This window comes from Drosophila biarmipes, chromosome 3R, assembly GCF_025231255.1.
Source record: "Drosophila biarmipes strain raj3 chromosome 3R, RU_DBia_V1.1, whole genome shotgun sequence".
Classification (NCBI taxonomy): domain Eukaryota; kingdom Metazoa; phylum Arthropoda; class Insecta; order Diptera; family Drosophilidae; genus Drosophila; species Drosophila biarmipes.
Genome location: NC_066616.1, coordinates 25,911,159 through 25,934,494, shown reverse-complemented (window position 1 = coordinate 25,934,494; position 23,336 = coordinate 25,911,159). Strand labels below are relative to the sequence as shown.

General features: G+C 44.5%; 3 protein-coding genes across 3 annotated transcripts in view; all 3 read right to left on the bottom strand.

The window, feature by feature from the left end:
• Nucleotides 1-2,115, bottom strand: part of LOC108024765 (serine proteinase stubble) — a 32,309-nt gene extending 30,194 nt beyond the window's left edge. The window contains exon 1 of the mRNA XM_050888470.1: nucleotides 1,697-2,115. The gene's annotated coding sequence lies outside the window, so the exon portion shown is untranslated. The remainder of the gene's footprint in view (nucleotides 1-1,696) is intronic.
• A 12,169-nt stretch (nucleotides 2,116-14,284) lies between these two features.
• On the bottom strand, nucleotides 14,285-21,060 carry LOC108024676 (RAC serine/threonine-protein kinase). The gene is made up of 7 exons (XM_017094746.3): nucleotides 20,554-21,060; nucleotides 18,330-19,133; nucleotides 18,073-18,270; nucleotides 17,617-18,006; nucleotides 17,327-17,560; nucleotides 17,116-17,262; nucleotides 14,285-17,040 (listed from the first exon to the last, which is right to left on the bottom strand). Exons 2-7 carry the CDS (start codon nucleotides 18,852-18,854, stop codon nucleotides 16,957-16,959), a joined length of 1,578 nt encoding a protein of 525 aa, XP_016950235.1. The 5' UTR covers nucleotides 18,855-19,133; nucleotides 20,554-21,060; the 3' UTR covers nucleotides 14,285-16,956.
• Nucleotides 21,061-21,419: 359 nt separating this feature from the next.
• LOC108024838 (inactive non-canonical poly(A) RNA polymerase protein Trf4-2) lies at nucleotides 21,420-23,235 on the bottom strand. Its single transcript, XM_017094974.3, has one exon. It carries the CDS (start codon nucleotides 22,945-22,947, stop codon nucleotides 21,727-21,729), a length of 1,221 nt encoding a protein of 406 aa, XP_016950463.1. The 5' UTR covers nucleotides 22,948-23,235; the 3' UTR covers nucleotides 21,420-21,726.
• Nucleotides 23,236-23,336: the final 101 nt, after the last annotated feature.

Genomic DNA, 23,336 nt, shown 5'->3' with positions numbered 1-23,336 from the left:
CGGCCAACTGCCCGTGGACAGGGACAGTGAGATGGAGAGTGCCACAATTAGGCGGGAGGTTCGGGGGGCTGGCTGGCAGTCGAATCCGGCTGCTTGCATAATTACCCCATAAGACTCAATTAACTGTAAATTAAAGAAAATGCTCGCTTACATTATGGCTGCACTTAATGTCGCGTGTGATAATGGTGCAGATCTTCCCTGGCACTCAAAGCGACTTTGCAAAGTTTACTGGGGAGGTAAACTGGCGAGCCGAAGAGTGGAATACCTATACAAGCAGGTGAAATTTTGTGATATATCCCTTTAGCATGGAAAAAAATACTAAAACCGATTTTCTATTATTTCATCAAGAAGATATAGTCTAGAAGAAGGAGGCCTTATACTGGACTTTAAAAAGAAAAACCCTTTTTTCAACACTTTCCGCTATTACCTTACCCATAAGAACTGTTTTAAAAATACGACAATAATTTTAAAAAATATTAAACAGTACAAGCTAAGAGCCAATATACTCTATACTCCAATATAATCTATACACTCTACTTTATTTTAGTGAAATTACGAATATCTGATACGGAAAAAGCTCGTTTTCGTTTTTTCTACCTATAATATTTATTCAAGTATTTTAGTGAATTTAAGAGTATCTCTCTCGTTTTCTATAGAAAAATACTTCCTGTAAGATTAAACCTGGGAAGTTTAAACTTTCCAAATTGCACTGCATACCATTACACCCCTTATATAGGGTATTTTAAGATCATCGCCGAGTAAAAGCATTTTTGTTGCTTCCTTTTTCTGCCTTTGTTTTTGCCTCAGATGCCACTGCCTCGCACACATGGAATTAGAGCGGGTAAAAATGCACGAGAAGATAAAAGAGAGGCGAATTAAGTAACAAGGCACTTAACGTTAACACTTAACAAGGCTGTGTCGTGGCTGTCCGAGGCCTATTCCTAGGGTGTACGTACACTGTGCACCGGCCATAAAACGGAGAAGTATCTCGAGACGGGCCTGGAACTTTGGAGCTGGCAACGAAATGCCATTAAGTGTCATTGCTCATTCCTGCGAAAGATTGATATCGGGCCTTAAATATGCGTACTCCGACAACGGGCAGATGGGCGATGGGATGGCATATCAGGAACTCGGGAACATCAACACTGTCACGGGGTCGCGAGGAGTGTGAGTCACTGTGACTGCCACTGCGACTGCAGATCCCCGATCACCTTGGCCAAAAACTTCCCATGACAGCGAAGTCGAAAGACATTCCAAACGGAAGCCACTAGCCTGTAATTACGTATGTACTTTCCAAAGAATGAATTATACGTCTTCAATTCACACACACACAGTGTTCTAGGGGTGAACCACTTTCTTCTGTGGGCTCTTGACTGAAAGTAAGTTTCCAGATACTTTCTAACCAATATTTTTTATCACTAGTTAGAAGAAATTACTTCTTAACAAAACAGATAGATTTAATACCTTTAATGGTTAAACAACAGGAAATATTTATTTAAAAAATGTTAATGTTAATTAAGAAATATTTAATTGAAAAGTGTATTACCCAAATTGATTTTCTTATTGTTGCCAACGAAATAATCCAGCCACAGCCGTAAGAATGTAAGGTACAAAAGAAAACACCTGCCTACAAGTTGCCCAAAAACTTTGATTGATCGCAGCTTTAGAAACCGCAGAGATCGCATCCAGTACATACCAAAACGAAGTGATCGGCAGGTGGGGCCGCAGATGCTGGCCCACAGTGAACTCCAAGCTGGCTCCGAGTGTGGCAGTCAAAGCCAAAGGCAGTTTGCGGTTAAAGCGGCTTATCACATTAGCACACTTCCAGACTTCCAGGCCTTCGAGCGGGGACACAAAGACCCGAACCCGAACCCGAAACCGAACCCAACCGCACCGAGCCGGGCTAAGAGAGCCGCTGGAGAACCGTTAGCGAGCGCGACACTCGCATCCTGCTTGGGACTGGGATCCTTCGCACACACGCACAGAGCCGAACTGAACCGGGATACAGATACAAAGATACAGCTGAAGATTTCGATATATCGTGCTACGAGGAGATACTCGGCTGAGATACGGATGCGAGTACCGGCCGGCTGCACTTAACTCTTCGCCTGGACGAGATCTTAACAAAACTAACTCGATCAATGGCGATCGGACGCATTTCAACTGAAAGTCAAGTGGAGAATGCCGGCGCTGACGTCGACGCCGACTGCGACTGCGACTGCGACTGCTACGTCGGCAGCGAACTGCATTCCCAATCGCAAGTCGCGGCTTACTCACAAAATAAATAAAGCAGAATGATACAAACACACGAAAAAGAAAAAACTGAGCCAAACCGAACTGTGTGCAGAATTTATGGCCTGGGCTGTGGCCGTCCGGAGAAATGCTCTACAAGGCGGCCACTCAATAGATCTTGGGTCTTCCCAATGAATCAATAGCTTTCCCAGAGCCTATCTGGCTTGCGTAAGACAAAAGATACTCGGGAAACCCGTCGGAATTCAAGATCAATCTATGGGGACCCAAAGAAAGTGGGACCACCCTATGGAGGTGACAGTTAACATAAAATTGAAAACCCTAGATCTCGGCTAACAGTTGCTATTGTTGGCTTTTAGAGAAGAAATTAAGTGATCTTATGTTAGTTGGATATAAAATCAAAAAATGTTTTAAATATAGAATTTAAAGTAACGGGAGTTTAATATTTAATTAAAGAATTATCTCTAAAAAGGTCCTGAATCTTCATACAAAAATCTATTGGCAGAACCTGCAAATGAATCATACAGGAGATTAAGTTCTGAGCCGGAATAAAACGTCACCCTCGACATAATTCAACAGGAAAACCTGAATAAATTCCCCCCACGTCATAACTCCAATACTTTGTGTTGATCCTCCGTTGACATTATTTATGGAAGCTCTTAGGAAACCGAGGAACCCAAAATACCTCCATGTAGCGCACAACAAAGTGTGGAGTGTGGAGGAAAAGCCACGTTCTGCGGCGGTGCTGCTCATTTTCTGTGGTCGCATGGCGGGGCAGATGCAACAGGTGGGGCAGCTGGGGCAGGGGCCGGGGCCAGCAGCACAATCGAGTTTCCACCAATGTGAATTAAATAGCTGGCCAAAAGAGAGGCGACAGAGAGCTCGAAATGCCGCTAAAAAACGCAACAAAATCCCAGACGTTGGCCACAAAGTAATGGAAATATTGAGAATTCCTTGGCCGCCACTTCGACGGGGACTCCATCTCGGTTAGAGTCTGGGTCCGGGTCTCGGATGTGGCATAGCCGTAACTCAAACCGACCATTAGAAACGAACATTAGCAGAAGACGGCTACGTCTGAAGGCTGCAAACGCTGCCAAGGCAAAAGAATTAACGAACCTCTGCCAAACCCAATTGGAATTCAATGTGCATGCGATGGCAGAAGCCGCAGCAGTAGGAGATTCGGAGGAGAAGGAGGGTCTGCCAGGAGAGGCGGAGGATCAGCAGCCGCAAATGACGTTGATGATCCTCCCCCAGCCTCCCCCAGCCTCCCCGTCAAAACGAAGCCGGAGCCCCCAAGCTATCCAGAGTCTGGAGTTGGAGTCGCTGTCTGTCGCTTGCTAATTCCCCAACAAATGTTTGCTGTTGCCTGTTGGCGGCTTCTGCAACATGTGTTGCAACAAATCGGCAACCGACAACTGCAGCTGGAAAGTCGCGTGATGATGCGCCAACTGGAGAGGAAAAATCTCGTTAAAGGTCGTGTCACAAATTCGCGAAAAGGGGACAATGCCAAGTGCCAAAAAGCAGCAACAACACAGGCACGCCAGCAGCATCAGTTGCAAGTTGCCAGTTGCGAGATGCAGCAGCAGCAGCACCAGCAACAGCAGATGCAAACTCGTGCCGCAGCTAACACAATAAATTTTCTCTTTCAGCCCGGGAACATCTCGTGGCGAACTGCGTACCTGGGTGGCCAAGTGGTGCTCCTCCTCCAGCTCCTCCTTGTGGCTCCCCTTGGCCCCCAGTCAATGGGTAGCAAAAACAATCTGAATAAATTTGTCGCTTACCTAGACTAGGTCCACGGCGGCGGGTGGAAAATTTATGAACCCGTTGATGGGCTGATGGAGATCTTTCGGGGAAATATTTGGATGGGAGTGAGTACAAGATGAGTTGGCTGGGGTGGGATTCACCTATTGGGTAATATATTGCAGTGATTGTATCTTAACGTGTGTATTTTGAAGATTTTAGCAACGGTATTTTAATTCGTTTTATAAATATTTAGATTTTAATACTATTTGTTTTTAACAAATTAAAATCTGTGTGTTCCTATTTTTTATCTTGATAATATTCATTTGAAATGATTTTGTGAGGTATTCAAAGTTATATATTTACTCAATTTCTATTTAATACCCTATATAATCGATTTGATAATGAACTTACTTTTTTGTGTGTACGTACTAAACGTCTTTAATTCAGCTAGCGTTATTAGCTATAAGTAACAACCTGGCCGTCAATGGTCTCATCTATGGGCTAGCTAATAATGATAAGACGGAACCTAAGCAACTCTTGGCTTTTAATAGCCCAGCATTTAACGTAAGCCATTTCGTTTGATTTCAGCTTTGATTCAACCCCACCCATCAATATTATCCTTAATACAGTGCAAATTCCGCCTTAAGTACTTGCCATTAAGCATCATTGCAGTAACTTTGTCTTGGCCATAACTCGGCTCCGAGTACACCGGGTACCCTCATCGGGGTCTTTAATCTCCCGCGGTCCGGCTGCCGTCAACTGGACCCCATCCTCTATGCTCCAGCCGCCATTCTCCGCACACCATCCTCCAGACTTTCCACGTCCGCAGCTTCATGCGTGACCCCGATTCCCACAAGACTGGAAATGTTTATGGGAAAGAGGAGGAGGAGGAGGAGGTGGAGCAGGAGCAGGAGCAGGAGGGGATCTCCTCGGATCGGGATTGGGTTAGGGATATGGATGGGCTGCGATAAGCGATCACGGAATGAGGGATAACTGGTCGGTTAATGAATGGGTTCGCAATAATTGATGCCACTTTAAATTGGCCAAATGCTGATGGCCGAGAACAGGAAGGGAAAGTTGGCCAAGGGACTTGTGACCACAATATGGGAGGCTGTCCACGGCGAGTGTTGCAGGTGATACTCGGACATGGAGTCGGAGTGATATTTCAACCTTTCTCCCGCTACCCAAAAGCGAAAACATTTTGCGAACGTGATGGTGGATGGGGTTTTGGTATGGGGATGGGGATGGGGATGTGGCTGTTTGGACATGGCCTTTTAATCAAGCCCACATTGCGAGGCAAGTGATTTTATGCCTTGCATTTCTGCGCCTGCGCCCGCGCTCACTGACCAATTTAGCCGGCTGAGCACAAAATTTCACCGCAAGATCATCGCACTTGGCACGCAACCCGAAAGCCAGGCCCAAAAAACTCCAAAATCCCCAACTTGGCACTGGACTGATGTTTATGTATGAGTTCAGTCACATTTTGGGCCAAGCCAAACGGTTGCTTTGGATGTTGAAAATTTGAAAATGGGATCACCGGCTGCTGCGCTGCACTGGCTCCCTGACTGGCATTCGCATGCTCCAATTAGTGCAGCGATGGGATGGCATGGGATGGGGATGGGGATGGGGATTAGATTGGATGGGTTAGCTGTCCAGTTGGCCAGCTGTCATTGCCGGTTATATCACCCGAAACCCAGCGAAATGGGAGTTGAATGCACCCGCCAGCGGGAAAGCGGGAAAGCGGGAATTCCATTGGCCTTTTGACTCCTGGGAAGCTGTGTGTGGAAATCGACTGCATCACATCTGCCGGCTGCAGACAACAGACAACATCACTCATACGTGAATGATTCAATGATTGCATGATCACGAGGCAGATGCACCGGCGAAAAACACACACCACCACCCACCTGTCCATCTGCGCTGGCCGCTGGGGTGTTGCATGAATTTGCGCAAATCTCTTAAAATTTAATTAAAAACAATTATTTAAAAATAAAATTTAATTAATTGCAATGTTGCATGAGTAGACACCCCGCTGCTGATACTGTAACGGTGGCACTGGCCTCGCAGCATGGGGCATCCACACCTCCGGCTCATGGGTGGCACGCTGCCCCTCCGCCACGTCCTTCTGCTCCCTGGATCTACCTCTTCCTACCCGGCTGCATGCGAAATGAAATGCAATGTGCTATATATGGCCCATATAGCCAAGTCGGTGTGGCTTGGGAATAATTAAGTTATGCTATCTCCTGCCTCGTTGCATAATCAGCAGGTTCGGACTCGAGATTCGAGGTAATGGAATGAAAAACATTCTTCGGATTAGGATTAGTCTTCGTCTTGTTTATTGAGCGGAGAGATATGAATAATAAAAAGCAGAACAAAGAACTATAAAGTAGCCAAGCTGAATTGATTTTTTACGACATGGAAAAGATTGAGATACAAAGATAGAGTAAAGACTTGTAATCTAATCTATTCCAGCTGAGGATTGTCTTTATATTATGGATATTCAAGATACTTACTTTAAAAGTTCATAATTATTACAAATTTATTAAAATCATTTTATTCTTTTTCTTTTCGATAAAGTATATATACTTATGTAAAGAATTCAATTCGTGCAAACGGAAATGATCAACACAGCAGGTGTGATAGAGAAAGTATTAGCATAAGCTCAAGATTAAGATAGTATTTATTTTAACACGAAATGTATTTCATGGGGTGCGACAAGAGAGATAAGCACGAAAGTGTTAAGCCTGTGATAACAAATCGGAGCTGTCAGTGCTAAATTAGATTAAATCGCTTGTTTACCCACCTCAGATGTGAAATACCGGCACTAAGCACCCGAGGAAAGCTGGCCGCATCCGCAAGCACAAAGTTCTCGGGCTGCCTACATGCCGTCCGAGGCTGGGAATAAAGAAATTAACATGTTGCCACAAAACTGCAGTTATGCCCTGGAACGATCAGCAACAAGCCAGAAACAGAGCTCTAACCACTGATATTGGCCCAGGGGCGCAAAGGCAGGCAACACATTTAAGAAATGCGCCCAAAATATGCCGAGAACAAGGAAATGTTTACTTTGGCAGTTAACGTGCCCCGCTCCACTTGGACCCAATAATTGCCGACCAGAACCGAAATAACAGCCCAACTTGGACCTGGCCGACTGCTGCACGCATAAATTTAGCCTTAATTGGCTTTAATATTATGTTGTCAGTCGCAAAAAAAAAAAAACCAAACCAAACAAAAAACCGAAATCAGCAACGCCAATCAAAAAGGGACAGGATGGGAAATCGGAATTTGGACAGGATGGGGCATTTGGGACTGGGAATGAGGCTGGGAATGGGACTGGGACAGGACTGGCCAAATGTGGCACGTTTTCGTATGCCACGGTGTTGGGCTTAATCAGCGGTTTCCTTGCAATTGCCGAAAAAAATGTCTTACACAAAAGAGGTGGAGTGGGCCGAAAGATGCAGATATGCATGTGAAAGTAAAGAACAGGCCCTTAAATAAGCCCAGATCACAGTGATTGCCAGGCCAATGAAGATGATGATGGGTCAGGCACTGGACCCTTGCCACCATCCTCTGCCTCTTCCCTTGCTGGCCAACAACCTGTTGGCCTTTTTGGCGCATTAACGGCTAGCCAGAGTGGCTAAGAAGCGGCGGTGGCAGGCGGTTGGCGGTTGGCGGGAGGAGGAGTCCGATGATGGGGCAACCTTTTAGACAGTCAGGTTCAATGCCACCCAATGCGACGAAGGCAATAAAAACAAACTACCAAATTTGAAGAAAAAAAACCCAGCTGGGCAAGAAGCCCAAGTGGAAGACGGAAAAACTACCCAACGTTTATATAGCAATTACCAGCTCTGCTCGTGTTTCGGATCATATGCAAGCCGCACTCTTTTTGCGGCGACTGTGTGTGTGTTACATCAGAGCCAGAGATGATCCAGTGATTAGGTTGGAAAAGGGATTATAAGATACAGGGGAGGTCAAGAAACTATGGTATGACATTATAAGATGTGATGTACTGTGATGTGATAAGATATGATATTAAGATGGTGGTTTAGCTAAAATAAAAAAATAATAAAAGGGTTATATCAATCTATTATGGATCTACTTCTTTAACCTGGTATAAAAAACAAAAATGGTATAAAATACTACGGAACTATTCCTATTTTAGGATTGCATAAAATTCCACAGTTAAACTCAGTTTACTCTTCCCTAATTGATTGTAAAACTTTTACAGCCCTATTATAACTTTGTTGATCTATGAACAGTGTTTAGGGCTTAGCAATACATTGTATATGGTAATAAATTGCCCTCATTAAAACCCACTGGGAAGTGCCTCGTTCCGGATTAAGTTCTAATGCCGCACTTGGGCCCATCACTCTCCCAGCAGGAATTAGCCCATATCACTTACTCATCTCTGGCCATGGTCAGCTGCTACTTGGCGGGCTTTACTTGGTGTCCGGCTGCTGCTGGGATACGGGTATATCTGGGTGTACACATAGATGTGTGTGGGTTTTGGGTCTATGTGTGCGCCGGGGGTTTCGGCTCTGGCCAGCAACAACATCAAAAGTTCATTATGCGCGCTCGCGAATCGTGACATTGCATAATGGCCGCTGCAAGTGGACTGCGAATGGCCGGGCGGACATGCAAGGCGCCGCCGACGTCTTCGTCGTCTCGGTCGTCTCGGTCGTCTCGGTCGTCTTGGTGTCTTGGCCGTTCCCCAGTCAAAGGTGGTGTACCGAGTCCAAGTCCAAGTCCGCCGAGCAAACACACTTGTGGCGAGAGGAGATGGAGATGGAGGTGCCACACCTACCTGGAAGGTGCAACAGCTTGGGTTGGAAATTGATTCCCCGGCTAACGGCAGAGTGAGCCGCCTGCTGATCTCTGTCCACATGCACAACCACATTCACTTCCACATCTTCATCGCATCCTCATCAGTCAGCTCATCATCGTCAGCAGCTACCGCACACAGTGTTCATCTAGTATAAGTATGAGTCAACCTTAGTCTACTAGCCAAAGGGTTTTACATTTCCAATTAAATATATTTAAATAACTGAAAAAAAGGAAAATAGGTCTACCTATCGGATTATTCGATTCTAAGAGAACTTCCATTACAGAGGTATATAAAGAAAATATGGTATATGATTTGAAAGCTGAGATCAATGTCAACTTATAATATAATAACAAAACATTCAGTTTAATGTAGTTTCGGTATTTTATAAACAAGAATTAACCTTTATATATAAGAGATGACAGCATGCTAAACCTATCTACCGCCATTGTCTGAGAGTTCATTTAAACACTTTCCAAACCCTCGGAAGAAGGTGATTTACTAGCTAGTACTACCCATCGAATTGATGATCGATTCTCGGCGAGATTTTTCTCCAAGTGCTCCCTAGCCTCACATCCTTTGTCCAGGTTGCAATTAGAATCTTTGTCGTGTCGCTGGCTTATCGCCGCACACTTTCCGACATTTTCGAGGTGTGTTCGACCAGCTTTCTTCTGTCTTGCCAGCCCATTCTGGCCCATCTGAGACGAGACCATCCCATGCCATCCCATACCATTCCGATTCCCATTCTCATTCCCATTCGCAATTCCCCTCCTGCAAGAGATAAAAAAGAATATGTTGCGGGTATTTTTCTGCCATTTCTCTTTCTAGGTTATCGCTTATAACAACTCGTACATGGCTCTTTTTTGTCATACTCCATGGACTGCGACTATGAGTTTAGACGGAGTCATATAATAAAGGCGTTCCAAGGCATGCTCGGAAATTGTCCAACGTCTATATTTGGCGTCTCTGCTGTGTTCTGTTCCCCCCCAGCCGACCGGACCGCACCATAGATCCTGAGATCCCTCCTTTCAGCTGACCACAACTTGACCACGGAGCCAACGACTCTCCTTCGGAATGGGAGTAGAGATGTGTGCCATGTTGACCCGTTTTTATTATGTTCAACATGCGGTGGAGGAGGAGGAGGTGGAGAGGTTGAGGGGGCAGGAGGTGGCCAACTGGAACGCTTGACATGTGCACCGAAGCCAATCCAAAACGCTGTTGAACATGGCCAAAATATTCGCAATGCGGTCAAAGTTGAAAAGGTTCCCGAGAACTGGAGTGAGTGCATCTAGTTGGTCAGTGAGTGGAGGAGTGCTTGTTTTGTAGATAAACAAATGTAAGCTACCGAATGGGAGTCTGGAGTGTGCGAGGTTGTTTGTACTAGTAGCAATTGCCTAGATAGTTGCAGCTCCTATACCATATGTAGGTGGCCATAAGTCTTAATGGAAATGAATGGATATGGGTGGTATTTAAGCTAAGGGATCGTTTCATGAACTAAAAGTTCCAAAAAGGTTAAGATAATATGTGATAAATAAATAAAATGAAGACTGAAATATGTCATGAAAAATTACAAGGTTGTTCATAAGAATGACGAGTAATTACTTGTCTAATAAGTCCTTCTTATAAACTTGATTTCTAATTAAAAGTAGCCCCTCCTAATGAGGTTTTCACACAAATATTAAGGCATATGCACTACTTGCGATTCCGGATAAGGCGCGTTTTATCCAAGTGATAATCTACAGACGATTGGCAAACTAGACCATCGTTAGCCATTAGTTGATCATTAGCAGATCACACATAACTCATCTCATCTCGAAAAAAGTGGATCAAGTGTCGCCACACTTTCCCGCACTCCGGCGGCAATTAGCCGGCGGATTGGAGAGCCATCAATTCCCCGTTCGCTTCCGCAGAGCCTCCCCTCAATCAGCCTAAATCAAAGATTGTCCGATGAATGGTCGAATCGATCCCCTTAAAAGCAAACAAACGAAAATTGCAGCGAAATCGGCGAATAATGCGCGAAACAAATAAATAATTGCCCGCTAAAAAGTCAAACAAATCTTCGGCTACACCAAAAAGGAGTAACAACGGCCAAATACTGACAACGCCGACTGCTATATATAAGCGGCAAATAATATTAACAACCAAACACAAGCGCCGATCAATCAATCAATCATTTTCACTCAGCTGTCGATGGCGAAGTCGAGGCTGCGGCTGGGATTGAGTTGGATATCCAGTCGGTCGGTCTTGCCCTATGGATTTGATATGGCCATAACCCATAAACCTGTCCCTGGGACCCCCCTTCGGAGCCATCTTCCGCTGTCTTGTCTGGGCGGCTGTGCAATTAAATAAACGAAAGTTTTTCATTAATTTCGATTGCAGCTAGACGACACTTAGACCAGAGGTTCCTCCTGCTCCCGCCCCCCGATCTGTGAACAATTCCAATTCATTAGCCACGCTTTGGCTGGGCTTTTGGGCCTGCTCGGCTGATGGGGCTTCGGAGCCTGTTTTCTAGGTGGACCTGGTCTTGGTCTTGGTACTGCTCTTGGTCTTGGTCCCAGACCTGATCCGCTCTGGAGTGGGGCGTGCTCTCGTGCTGCTCATAAATGTCTGATGGATGTGACGTGCCTTGATGTATTTCACTTTTCTTCTCCGCTTTTCCTACAGTAAGACTCCAGTGCTGAAGTTGTTAAGTGCCAGCACATACTCACGATGCCAGGCCAAGCCGCTGCCGCTGCCGCTGCCGCTGCTGCTGCTGCCCAACAGCAACAACAAATAGTTGTTTGTTATTTTTCTAGTTTCAGAAATTTTCACATTACTATAAAGCAAAGAGAGCCCCCAAGAGCTGGAGGTGAAAATAGAAAAATCGCTTGGCAAATGAAAAGCGCGAAAAACGCGCGTAGCGAACAAAGCAAACGAGCCGCTTCCCTCTTGCAGGGATGAGGGCTTAAGTTGGTAGGAAAACAATGATGGCTCCAGCACACAGTTTCCAAAGCGTACCCGATTTCCCGAGTTCACTTGGCTTTAATTAGCATTCGTTAGTTACATCAATATCGATATGGCATTAGTGGGTCTTTTGAGTTGCATTTCCTTTGGGTGAGTTGAAACCCTTCCTTTACAAAGTTAAAAGACTATTCCTAACTAATGTATATTTTCTAAAATTGTTATCATGCACCAATTTTGTAATTTATATTTAGGTATATGAACTGTTTAATCGAACAATGATAACAGAACCCAAATATAAACCAAAAACGCTTCACTATAAGATTTCAAAGAAATTTGGATTGTATTGATGTATCTTTTTGTATCTTTTATATTTTTTTTAGATATGGGACCGCCTAGAGCATCTGGCATTCGCTGCATCTATTTTCCCCAGCTGGCTTTCGTTTGGATTCGGTGTTTGCCATTTCATTTGTCGTCTTATCCGTCATAAGCTCTCTATCCCAACGCGGTTTAGCCTTAGCAACTTGACTTGGGCAGCTCCGAAAAGGGAAAGTACAAATCGCACTTTTCCTAAGCACTTAGGGCTTGCCAATGCAGTGCTGGCCCAAGGATGCAACCCAACCCAGAAACCAGAAACAACCTCGACACGAACGGAACCGAACCCAGCCCATAAAATCCATACCCATCTCAAGTTCAAAATGATTCACTTTGATTCACTTTCGCTTTCGTTGCGTTCGAAATTTAATTTCTTCGCTTTGTCTCGGCCATTTTGGTTGGGCGCAGTTGCTAAAAATTAATAGCTTTGTGTCGCGCGGTAAGTACGCGCTTATATCCGCTTATATCCGCCGGCTGGAGCGACACACATTCTGTCCATACATACTCATATGTATGGTGTATGGTGAGCACATACATCCCAGGCATATGTACTCGAGGTTGGGCGAAAGCTGCCTCCACTGCGTCCGCGACTCGGTGGCACCCAAGATTGCGTTGCAATTAATCATCGGACAAAACGCATTGTTCGCGTTCCCCGGCAATGGCGATGGGATCGGAGAACTCGGCAAACTTGGAGGTCTGGAGGTGGCAGTGGAAGTGGGACCTCGGCCTGTCACGCACCGCTCTCGCCCAGAACTGGCCACTCCCATGCTCCCATGTATTCCTCGGAGTCCAGCTGCTGCTCCCGAATATTTAAGTCGGTCATTGGCGCTTGTCCAGTGGGTTTTTTCCCGCTGCTTCCTCCATTTCCACAGCCGCTTCAGATGTTCCCTCGTTTTCGCATAGTTTTCTTGACCCAATTTTCCCAGGGGCTGAGGCTGAGGTGAAAAGAATTCTTATTGCTGAGAACTTTCCGCACGAGTTATGTAATCTGAAAAGCAGCTTACCATTTTTTCTATAATTATCTATTGCTACTCGTACGTTTATACGCCTGTTAGCTGTCAAAGAAAAACATCGGGCTTTTGGTAAAAAGCTGAGGGGTTTATTTTCCAATAATTACCAAAGCAATAAAAGTAGTGGTTCAAAATTGGAGTGTCATACCTTGTTGAACTCGTACAAAAATTTCCAATCGCATGGCATTCACACCTAAAAAATTTATTTTTTGAAAATTTTTCACAAAAAATGACGATGCCCTTGTGAAAAAAGTGAAAATTTGCGAAAATTTTAAGTTTACACAATCAGCCAGAAAATGATTGCGATTTATTATCTGCCTGTTATCTGTACAAAACAGTGCGCCTTTGGGGTTTCGGACCATTTTTGACCAATTTATAGCAAAAGAAATACACGAAAAAATCGATTTTTTGTCAAAAAATTAGAGTTATATTTTTTGGCCTAAAAATTCAGAGTTTTGGTCGAAACAAAAAAAGTAATGGTTCAAAAATAGAATGTCATACCTTGCCGAACTCGTTACAAAATTTACAATCAAACGGCATTCACAGCTAAAAAATTTATTTTTTGAAAAATTTTTACAAAAAATAACGATGCTACCCCTTGTGAAAAAAAAGTGAAAATTTGCGAAAATTTTAAGTTTACACAATCAGCCAGAAAATGACTGCGATTTATTATCTACCTTGTTATCTGTACAAAACAGTGCGCCTTTGGGGATTCGGACCATTTTTGACCAATTTATAGCAAAAAAAATATACGAAAAAATCGAATTTTTGTCAAAATATGAAATTTTAATTTTTGGCCTAAAAATGCAGTGTTTTGATCGAAACCAAAAAAGTAATGGTATAAAATAGAATGTCATACCTTGCCAAATTCGTTACAAAAATTTATCTTTGAAAATTTTTTTTAAAAAAATGTCGATGCTACCCCTTTAAAAAAAGTTAACATTTTGGAAAATCATCTATAATATGACTGCAATTTATTATCTAGCTTGTTAGCTGTCCAAAACAGTGCATCTTTTAGATTTCGGTCCATTTTTGACAAAGTTACTCCAAAAAGGTAAAAAAAAACTAACTAATATAATAATATAAACTGAAAATGTTGAAAGAAATAATTTCCCCCCTCCCAGAAAAATCTGTTCAACCAAACTCGATTTTATGTACTTTTATTATTATGCTTTCACTGTATAATAAACTTGGTTTGAATGCATGTATAAGATACATACACACCTTATATCGTATATATATCCTGTATATATATATGTATATATATATTCTCATAATGTATGCATGTTGGTATGCGTAAGCGCGTATAAATAATCGTAATCGTTATAGTACTTATGCAGATCGTATATTATCTACATGGTTGCTGCTCAGTTGATGTTAGTCCTCTTTGAATATACACAGTGGTGTATATATGTATGCTTTAGTTCGGTCTCGAATCGTTTTATAAATCAGCTTAGTCATTATTATCATTATTCAATATTTATAATAATTAAAACTGAGCGAAACCCGCAGTTTCGCCTATCAAAAATTACCTCTAATCAAATTTTCGGTTAGTATCTGGGGTCTGGATCTGGAGCTAGGTAGTGGGAACAGGGTCATATGGTTTTCTTTCTACAATACAAAAAACAACTCAAGTTGCTCGACTTGATCTACGATCTGACTGGATATATCTCTCTCGGTTTCTGTTAATATATAGTCATGTTTTAAACCATTTTGTTGTATTATTTTGCTTTAGAACACATTGTTGTTTGCAGTTCGTGTGAGAGTGTTAAAAAATCGAAATCAAAAATTGTCTTACAAAAATCAGTAAACTTAGACAACTATTTCTATAGATTCCCTCCTGCGCGGTTCGGCGCGGGGAAAATGCTTCGATTTGGGATACTAGAGATGTTCACGTTCACTAAGGCTAGTATTCAATTTGCTTCGGCTGTCCCTAACAGTTCTCTACATCTTTGCTATAGATCTCTAGCTGTCCCACCTACGTGGGCTGACTTACCTAACGAGTCTATTTAAAAAGGGTTCATGGGTCGGTTGAAGTCGTTCCTCGGATTGTATGTCTAGTAAGCCATGCTTAGGGGGTTCTATATTTTGTCTATGTATTGCTTGATCGGTTTGAGATTGATATTGGCTAGCCTAGACGTCAGCCGCAAGCTGGGTGAGCACAAAGCAAGGACCTCCAAGCTGTCGATAGATATAGGGCTCGGTTCAATCGGAGCTATATGATATCTCTAGTTAGTTCGTTCCTAGTCCTGATTCGGAACCATCGAAAGACCAAGACTCTAACCGAACTGTCCCGACTGGCTCTCAAATGTCGGTTCTCCTCGAGTTCCACCTGACTCCGCCGCTTCTTTGGCATTTTCATCGTTCTTAATCGATTCTCGATTCGTTTTCCATTTTTTGATAGGTTGTGTTTAACATTTAGAAGAGAGATTATGCTTTCAATTCTTTGTTTTCACTTGAAATGCCCGAACTTGAGTTAATTTTTATTTACAAAATTTATTTTGTTTTTCTTTCTTTGAAATATAAAATAACTTTTTTGTTTAGTTTTGTGTTTTTTCTTGATTTATGTTTTTATTGCGCATATAAAAATATCAAAAATTCTTTATTTTCTTTTTTATTTTATTCCGTTTATATAATTTTCTTTTAATCTTCCTCTTGGAACTATTTGTAAGTCTGTTGTTGTTGATTAATATATATTTTTTGCCTGACTTGCTCTTAGTATACAAAACTTGTTATGAACTTTTCAATGCCAAACTTTAAATGACAAAGATACATTTTTTTCTCGTGTCAAAGGTTTAACCTTTTTCCGTGGCCTTAAAATGGAAACTTCCATTTTCCACGCAACACTTTCGATTTTTGTATTTTTTTTTTGCATTTAATTTGAAAGGATTTTGTCCTTTATAAATATGTACAAATATATTTTTCGTAAAAAAATTATAATAAAAAATGGCGTCAATTGTAATTAATTTTCTTGCTATTTTTTTTCGAAATATGTTTCTGCCTGAATATATCGTTTAGTTGTTTGCTAATTATTGGCGCCTATAAACTGCATTGATGTAAGTTTCCGTTGTTTATTAACTATTAGTTTGTTTGTTTCTGTTGTTGTAGTTTTGCATAAAGCACAGCACATTAGAGGCAATTTTAACATTATATATAACTCGTAATTATTTCTGTTTCTTTTTTGTTTCTTTGGAGTATAAATAATGTATATATACGAGTTGTGCATGTGGGGGCGTGGTTGAATGTGTGTATTTCGATTTGTTGCTGTTTCAGTTAACTTAACTTCATGTTTGCTATATGCTAAGTGTCTGTGTGAGTGCTGTCTGCGTGAATAATCTGTATCCGTATAAACAATCCGATCAAGCGGCCCTTTGACGTTGCCTCTAGTAGGTTGCATGCCCTAATCCTACTACTCTAAAGCGCAGCGTCTCTGAGTCGCTTGGTTAAATGTTTCACTTGCGTTTAAAATTAACTAATCACTTCTGGCGCAGGGCCCGAAGTGTTATATATTTATGTGTATAATCATATGTAGTAAATATTATCATTTTCCTCGGCTTGGGGCTGCTGCCCTTTCGTTCAGCATTCCCTTTCTCGTTATAAAAAAATAAGTTACTATCAATTCAATTCTCTTATTATTGGTGTATATAAACTAGCAAGAAAACCCTTTGCTTGCCTTCGTTATCATGGTATAATTATTATTTAATATATTCTTGCTTTTTGTTTTCTTTTGCCCATTTCTATATGGTATAGGTATAGTATAGTAATAGGTGATGAAGCAGAACATGATGTGTGCTTGTAAAAGTTTGTAAACTTGTTCTATTGCATCGATGCGAGACTGGTGGAAGTACTAATGTGCGACGAGGTGCCCAACGTGGAGGCCATGTCTCCTTGGTAGCTGAACTGTGGCGGCGAAATGGCGAAAATATCGAATGAGCATACAGTGACCCACTTTGAATGTTGCCAATAGGGCCTTACCTGCGGGAAAAGCGGCTCTTCGGCTATGGAGCCTAACGGCCCGGTAGGATCCGGCGGCGTTAACTCCACACTCTCTCCCGTAAACTCCTTGTCGAAGTACCGTGTGTCCGTATCGGAGGTGACTTGAGGCTTGAAAGGCGGCGGTATCTAAGGAATAAATAGAATATGCAGTTAGTTTGTATGTAAAGGTAAGTAATCCACACGTTCCCACCTTTTTCTGCACCAGGTCTGACCAGTTAATACTCGCAAAGAAGGGATGTGCTTGAATTTCCTTGACATCATCCTTGCCACCGCCCAAACGCTTCTTGGGATCCTTGGCCAGGAGGCCCGCCAGCAGATTTTTCGCCTCATCTGTTATATTACGTGGGAATTTTACCTCCTCCACCAAAATCAATGTAAAGAGCACATCATGATCACGATTGTAAAAGGGAAGACGACCACAGATCTGTCAAAAAAGTATGTTTACTATAAATTAATAATAACAAGAGACAAGAGACTCACCATCTCGTACATAACCACGCCGGTGCCCCACCAGTCCACCGCCTGGCCATAGTCATTGTCGTCTAATACTTCTGGAGCTAGGTATTCCGGTGTTCCGCAGAAGGTTTTCGTTGTGCGGCCGTAGGTGATGTCCTCCTTACACAGACCGAAGTCGGCGACCTTGATGTGGCCATCTTTGTCCAGCAAAAGATTCTCCAGCTTCAAGTCGCGGTAAATGATGCCCTGCGAGTGCAGGTAGCCCAGGGCGGAGATGATCTCAGCCCCATAAAAGCGGGTGCGATCCTCGGTGAAGATGCGTTCGTGGCTTAAATGCCAGAAGAGCTCGCCGCCGTTCACGTACTGCATCACGAAACACAGGCGGTCATTGGTTTGAAACGAATATTTGAGTGACTGCAGAAGAACAACAGAAAATATTTTAAGCATATGCTCCATTTGGTTATAATAATCTATACATACAATGAGGAACGGATGATTTGTGGACTTGAGCACACGACTCTCGGTCAGGGTGTGGGCCACCTCGTCCTTCTGGATGATGACCTCCTTTTTGAGAATTTTAATAGCGTACAGCTTGGCGGTGGCCTTCTCGCGGCACAGGATAACCTTACCGAAGGTGCCCTTGCCGAGCACCTTGAGGAACTCAAAATTCTCCAAAGTCTGCAATGAGATAAGGAGTCAGTTTTATCACGACATTGGTCAGTGACTGTATTACTTACCACTTTCTTAACGCCGCTGCTGTTGCAGGTGGTGCCCTGCACCGAGAACTGCTCTGAGAGCTCAACCTCGGCAATGCCGGCCATGTCCACGTCGGTCATGTCTGTCTGAACCGATGGCGACATGGCCACCTCTCCCACATCGATGAGCCGGCTGGAGACCTGACGAATGGCCTCCGTCCATTGCTGGCGATCCAGCTCTGATTCCACGGCGAACGTCCTCTCGATGACTGTGGTCCATTGCAGGCCGCGGATAATGAAGGTGTATGGCTTGGGCCGATCTACGGTCATGATCTGGCAGCCGCGCACCGTAAAGTTATTGAGCAGCGAATCCGTGGCCGTGCTGGCACTGTCTGCCGGTTTGCTGCGGTAGCCCATCAGTCGTCCATCGGAGTAGAGGATGAAGTAGCGCTGGCGCCAGGTCTTGATGTGCTCCCCCCGCTTCATCAGCCAGCCCTCCTTGACCAGCTGCGTCAGCGGGTGGTCCATGCTAATGCTGGGCGCTTCGTAGGTGGTGTTCATCGACATGGTTCCGGATCCGTCTGTGGTGGCCGAGGGGCTCCTGTCTAGCCAGGATGGCTGCCTCCAGCTGTGGCTATCTGCACCGCCGCCGCTGTTGTTTGGATGGCTGGATGGGCTGGGTTTGATGTTGATGCTGGCGCTGGTGCTGGGCGATTCCGGGATCCTGGAGACAGATCCTGGCGCTGGGGCGCTGGCAACCACAGTCGATCGCCGCTGGAGGGCAAGCGGTAGGTAATTCGTGTTGAGGCTGTTTTACGAAACCTTGGGACAAGCGAACGGGGATGCCTGTAAGAGAGTAAGTTGGATTTAGAAGAGTGTTCTATTGTATAAATAGTTATATAATTGGTATGAAAATGGTATTTTAGGGAAAGACTTTGCAAGGGTTATCTTTAAGAAGCAAGAACCTTATAATGATACAATTTTGGTACCTTCCCCTTCTAAAAGGGTTTAAGTTTATCTGTGCTCGGGTCTAGGAAAAGTATTTTAAAGTACTTTTTATTCAGATTGTAAATATCCCAAACAATGTATTGTATTACTGACCATGCAGCATATATACGGTTTTCTAAATGAAGCTCCTCATCTCATCGCAGGGAAAACATCTGTCAAAAGGTTCCAAGTTCCGGATAAAACCCTCCCCCAAAAAGCCCCCTATCTTACGCCGATATAGTAGGCAATTGTTATTGTCGTTTTTTGCATGTTTATGACAAATGCAGTTGGCGCTTGCGTCAGCAGCTGGTGCAAAACATTCGCGGCATTTCCGCCGGCAGAAGGCAGAAGGCAGGCGGCGGAAAGGGATTGTATCGAGTCGCGTCGAGTCGAGGAGTCGGGCTGGGTGCTCGGATTGGATGGCACTGTATGGGATCGTATGGGACTCTTAGTCACTGGCCCACATGCAGATGTAGGCGCCATCGTCGCCTTGTTGTTGCTGCCGCTGCCGCTGCTGCTGGCACTTTCGGCTTCAAACGAAATTCCCCGCCATGTTACGCAGCGGCGGCGGTGTGGCGATACGAGCGAAAATTGTTCGCGATTGCATTTAGCGCGAAATTAAATCAAAACAAGTCGACGGCGGCGACTGTTCATGAACTTATATATGTACATACATGAGTACATATAGAAATACATATGTTTGTATGTATATGGGGGGACACACACCAGACACACTCACACACGCACACACACCTATGGGCAGCACTCGCACTCGCACAGCTGCAAAAGCAACAGCAGAGGCGAAAAGCATATTCATTTACAATTTGCGAAAATGTCAACGACGGATGGCCGCCGGCTGTACAAATTTCGCTATCTATCTAAAACTGTAAACAAATGTACATAAAATAAAAATCGACAAAATACACACAGGCACACGGCTGCTCGCAGACACACACACACACACACACTTGCGCACACCGACACCGAGGCAGTCACACAGACATGGCATGGCTGCATTGCAAAGTGCGAGGCCAGACTGTGGGTGCGAGGGGGAGGGAGACAGACAGTACGCGTGTCTGCCACAAAGGTGTGTGAGTGTTAGTGTCGGTGTTAGTGTGTGTGTGTGAGTGAGTGTCTGGCCGTGTGGGTGTGAGTGAGTGAGCCAGCCAGTGTGCGTGTGTGTGTGTGGGCAGCGGCGACCTAGCAGCGCAACATGTCAAATCTCTTCGTGGAAATGGAAATGGTGGAAAACGCTTGTGGAAAATCCAGCAAAACCCACCTAGCTTTGGAAAAAGGAACGCGACTGCTGCTTTCGCTATCACTGCTGTTTGTTTCTCGGCTCGATTTGGTTTGCCTTTTGCCTTCGATGGTGACGGCAGCGACAACGTCACGGGCCTTATTATTGTGCGTGTGTTGTTGCTGCTTCGACGGCTTGCTGTTGTTGTTGCTGCTGCTTCAGCTACTGTTGTTGTTGTTGTTGTTGTTTTTGTTGTTGTTGTTGTTTTTGTTGCTGTTGTTGTTGTTGTGTTAAGGTGCCAGACACCAGAGGACGGAACGAAACACACACACACACTCGCACTCGCGCACTGGTACACACACGCAGATTCGGTCGCTTTCCGCCACCCGGGCGTGTTCACTGGCTGATTTTCGGCCTTCCAACGCGACGCTGCAACAATTGCAAATGCCAGAAAACCCAATTTTCATAAACACAAGCACGCACACAGGCAGAATTAATTTTCCTTCTTTTTACGCTTCACTTTTTTTCGATAGCTGCTAGAGATGTGAGATGTAGAAATACTTGTGTATCGATATGTTCAAGAATTTTGTGAATGCCGATTTCCTTATTCGATAAGGTAGTTGTTCTAAAAAATACCAAAAACGCCGATAAATCATTTCATTCGATACTGATAATATACTCGATACCATGAGGCATGAAAAACAATATTCGATAGTGTGAGGAAACGTAGCCTTTGCTAGTATTTCTTAGCGTGACCGTTCGCTGCTTCGCGGACTAATTCAAAAGTTTGGGCAACTTGGCGCCAAAATTTAAATTATTCTCCCCCCATTTGATACATCTTTAAATGATTAAGCACATATATGTATATTAACTATTAACTAACACAAATGGAATGAAACATCGAAATGTCGTGTTGCGGCTTAAGTTGTATTTTATTTATAATATGTCACAAGTACAATTAGGCATTACATTTCTTTATCGCTATTTGGAGACTGTTTAGCTACTCAACTACATTGGCTGGTGTCAATATGCATTCGAAAACATGTTTCCTTTATAATTTTAAAAGTTAATTGTTAATTTATAAATAAAAAATGCGATACATAGCCTTAATCGATTTTTTTAGTTTTCATATGCCGAGCATAATAGGTATGCAAATAAATTGTTAAACGATATCGTGTAATAGTAAAATCACCAGTAGCATAAGCGCAAACGTACTTAATTCAACTTAAGGTTGGCCAAGTTGGCATCTAAGTCTAGATTCTGTGGCGGACCATCGCCGCAGCGGCGGAATCCGTTCCGAACAGTCAGCTGGCCGTCCGAGCGCTCGTCCTCGGAGGCGGAGGAGGTGGAGCAGCCGGTGAGCGCCGGCTGTCCAGCGGGATGGGGTCCAGAGGATCCGGGTCCCACCAAGTGCTGGAAGTTGTAGTGCACCCAGGCCCTGTAGTTGACCATGGACTGCGGCACCTCCACCATGTTGGCCAGAATGGGGCCCACGATCTTGGCCGAGTCCGAGTCGACCAGCTTGGAGAGCTTCAGGAAGGCGGCCTCGAATCCCTGCATCACATGCAACGCTGCATAGGAGCTCCTTCCGATGTCGTTTGTGGGCGTCACCGGATCCTCGATGCTGAGCACCGACCAGTTGTTCTCGCCCAGCGTGGAGCGCAGACGCTCCTTCTCCACGCGGCCGCCGTCGCCGAGAACCGAAATCCCGAACTTGAAGAAGTCAAACTTGCGGCCATAGTAGTCCAGAAACTGGAGGAGCAGCAGTCCCAGCTTGTTGTTGGGATTGTAACGCTTACCGCTGCGCGCCTGCTCCTGCAGGAAGCTGATGACCATTAGGGTGAGGGCGTAGGACGAGACCCCGCCGCAGCTATACACCTCGTTCAGTCCCTGGAGGCTGAGGTACTGCTTGAGCACCATGACCAGCTTGGGCAGCTCGGGGAACTGGCGTATGAAGTCCTTGATCAGCTCGGCGGCCCGCACGCCCGATGCGGCCGCATTGAAGGTCACATCGAACTTGATCCGCGAGATGCGCTCCGTGAACTTGACCACCGGCACGGAGGCCTTGTCGAGCACACTCACGGTGTCCGGATCCGTGACCCCCTGACTGACCAGCTCGCTTTGCAGCTCATGCAGCAGTCCGGGGTTCCAGTAGTAGCCGTAGTGCACCACCAGGTCGATGTCCGAGTCGGGCAGGTTCAGGCCAGTCCTGAATGAGCCGAAGACCTCCACGCATGCGCCCGGCCAGATGGAGAGGACCACATCCTCGATGCGACGCACTGCCTCCGCGCGCAGGTAGAACTCGGTGGGCGTGGACTGGATGTAGCTGTAGAACTGCTCGATCTCCTGGTGGAGCAGGCACAGTGCCGAGACCCCATTGCCGTAGGCCTTTCCGGGAAGCTGCCACGGCTTCGCTGGATTCGCTGCGTCACACATTTTGCCTGTCCGCTTTTTGTTTTGGCGCGGAAAAGGAAATGAAAAAATAAATTCGCAGGGCGAAGGAAGGCGAAAGGCGAATCAGGAAAACGCGAGAAGCGCCGTTATTCGGACGGAGCTGCCAACTGATCTCGAATGGAGTGAAAAAAATAAACGTAGTAATCACGTTAAAGTTTTCGCAATTTCAACATTTAAAAAAAAACTCTAATTTAAAAACAAATGAACAAAAGAACTCGCGAGTAATGTGTAATTGTTTAAGTCCTCCATGCAAATGGTGACAAGTACGTGGAAGTCATGTGAAGCAAAAGGGCAGGCCTGCTGCCTTAAAATGTTTCACTTGACCAGTGTTGGAAAAGCTGTTATTTTATGGTACCTATGTTGGTAAGGCC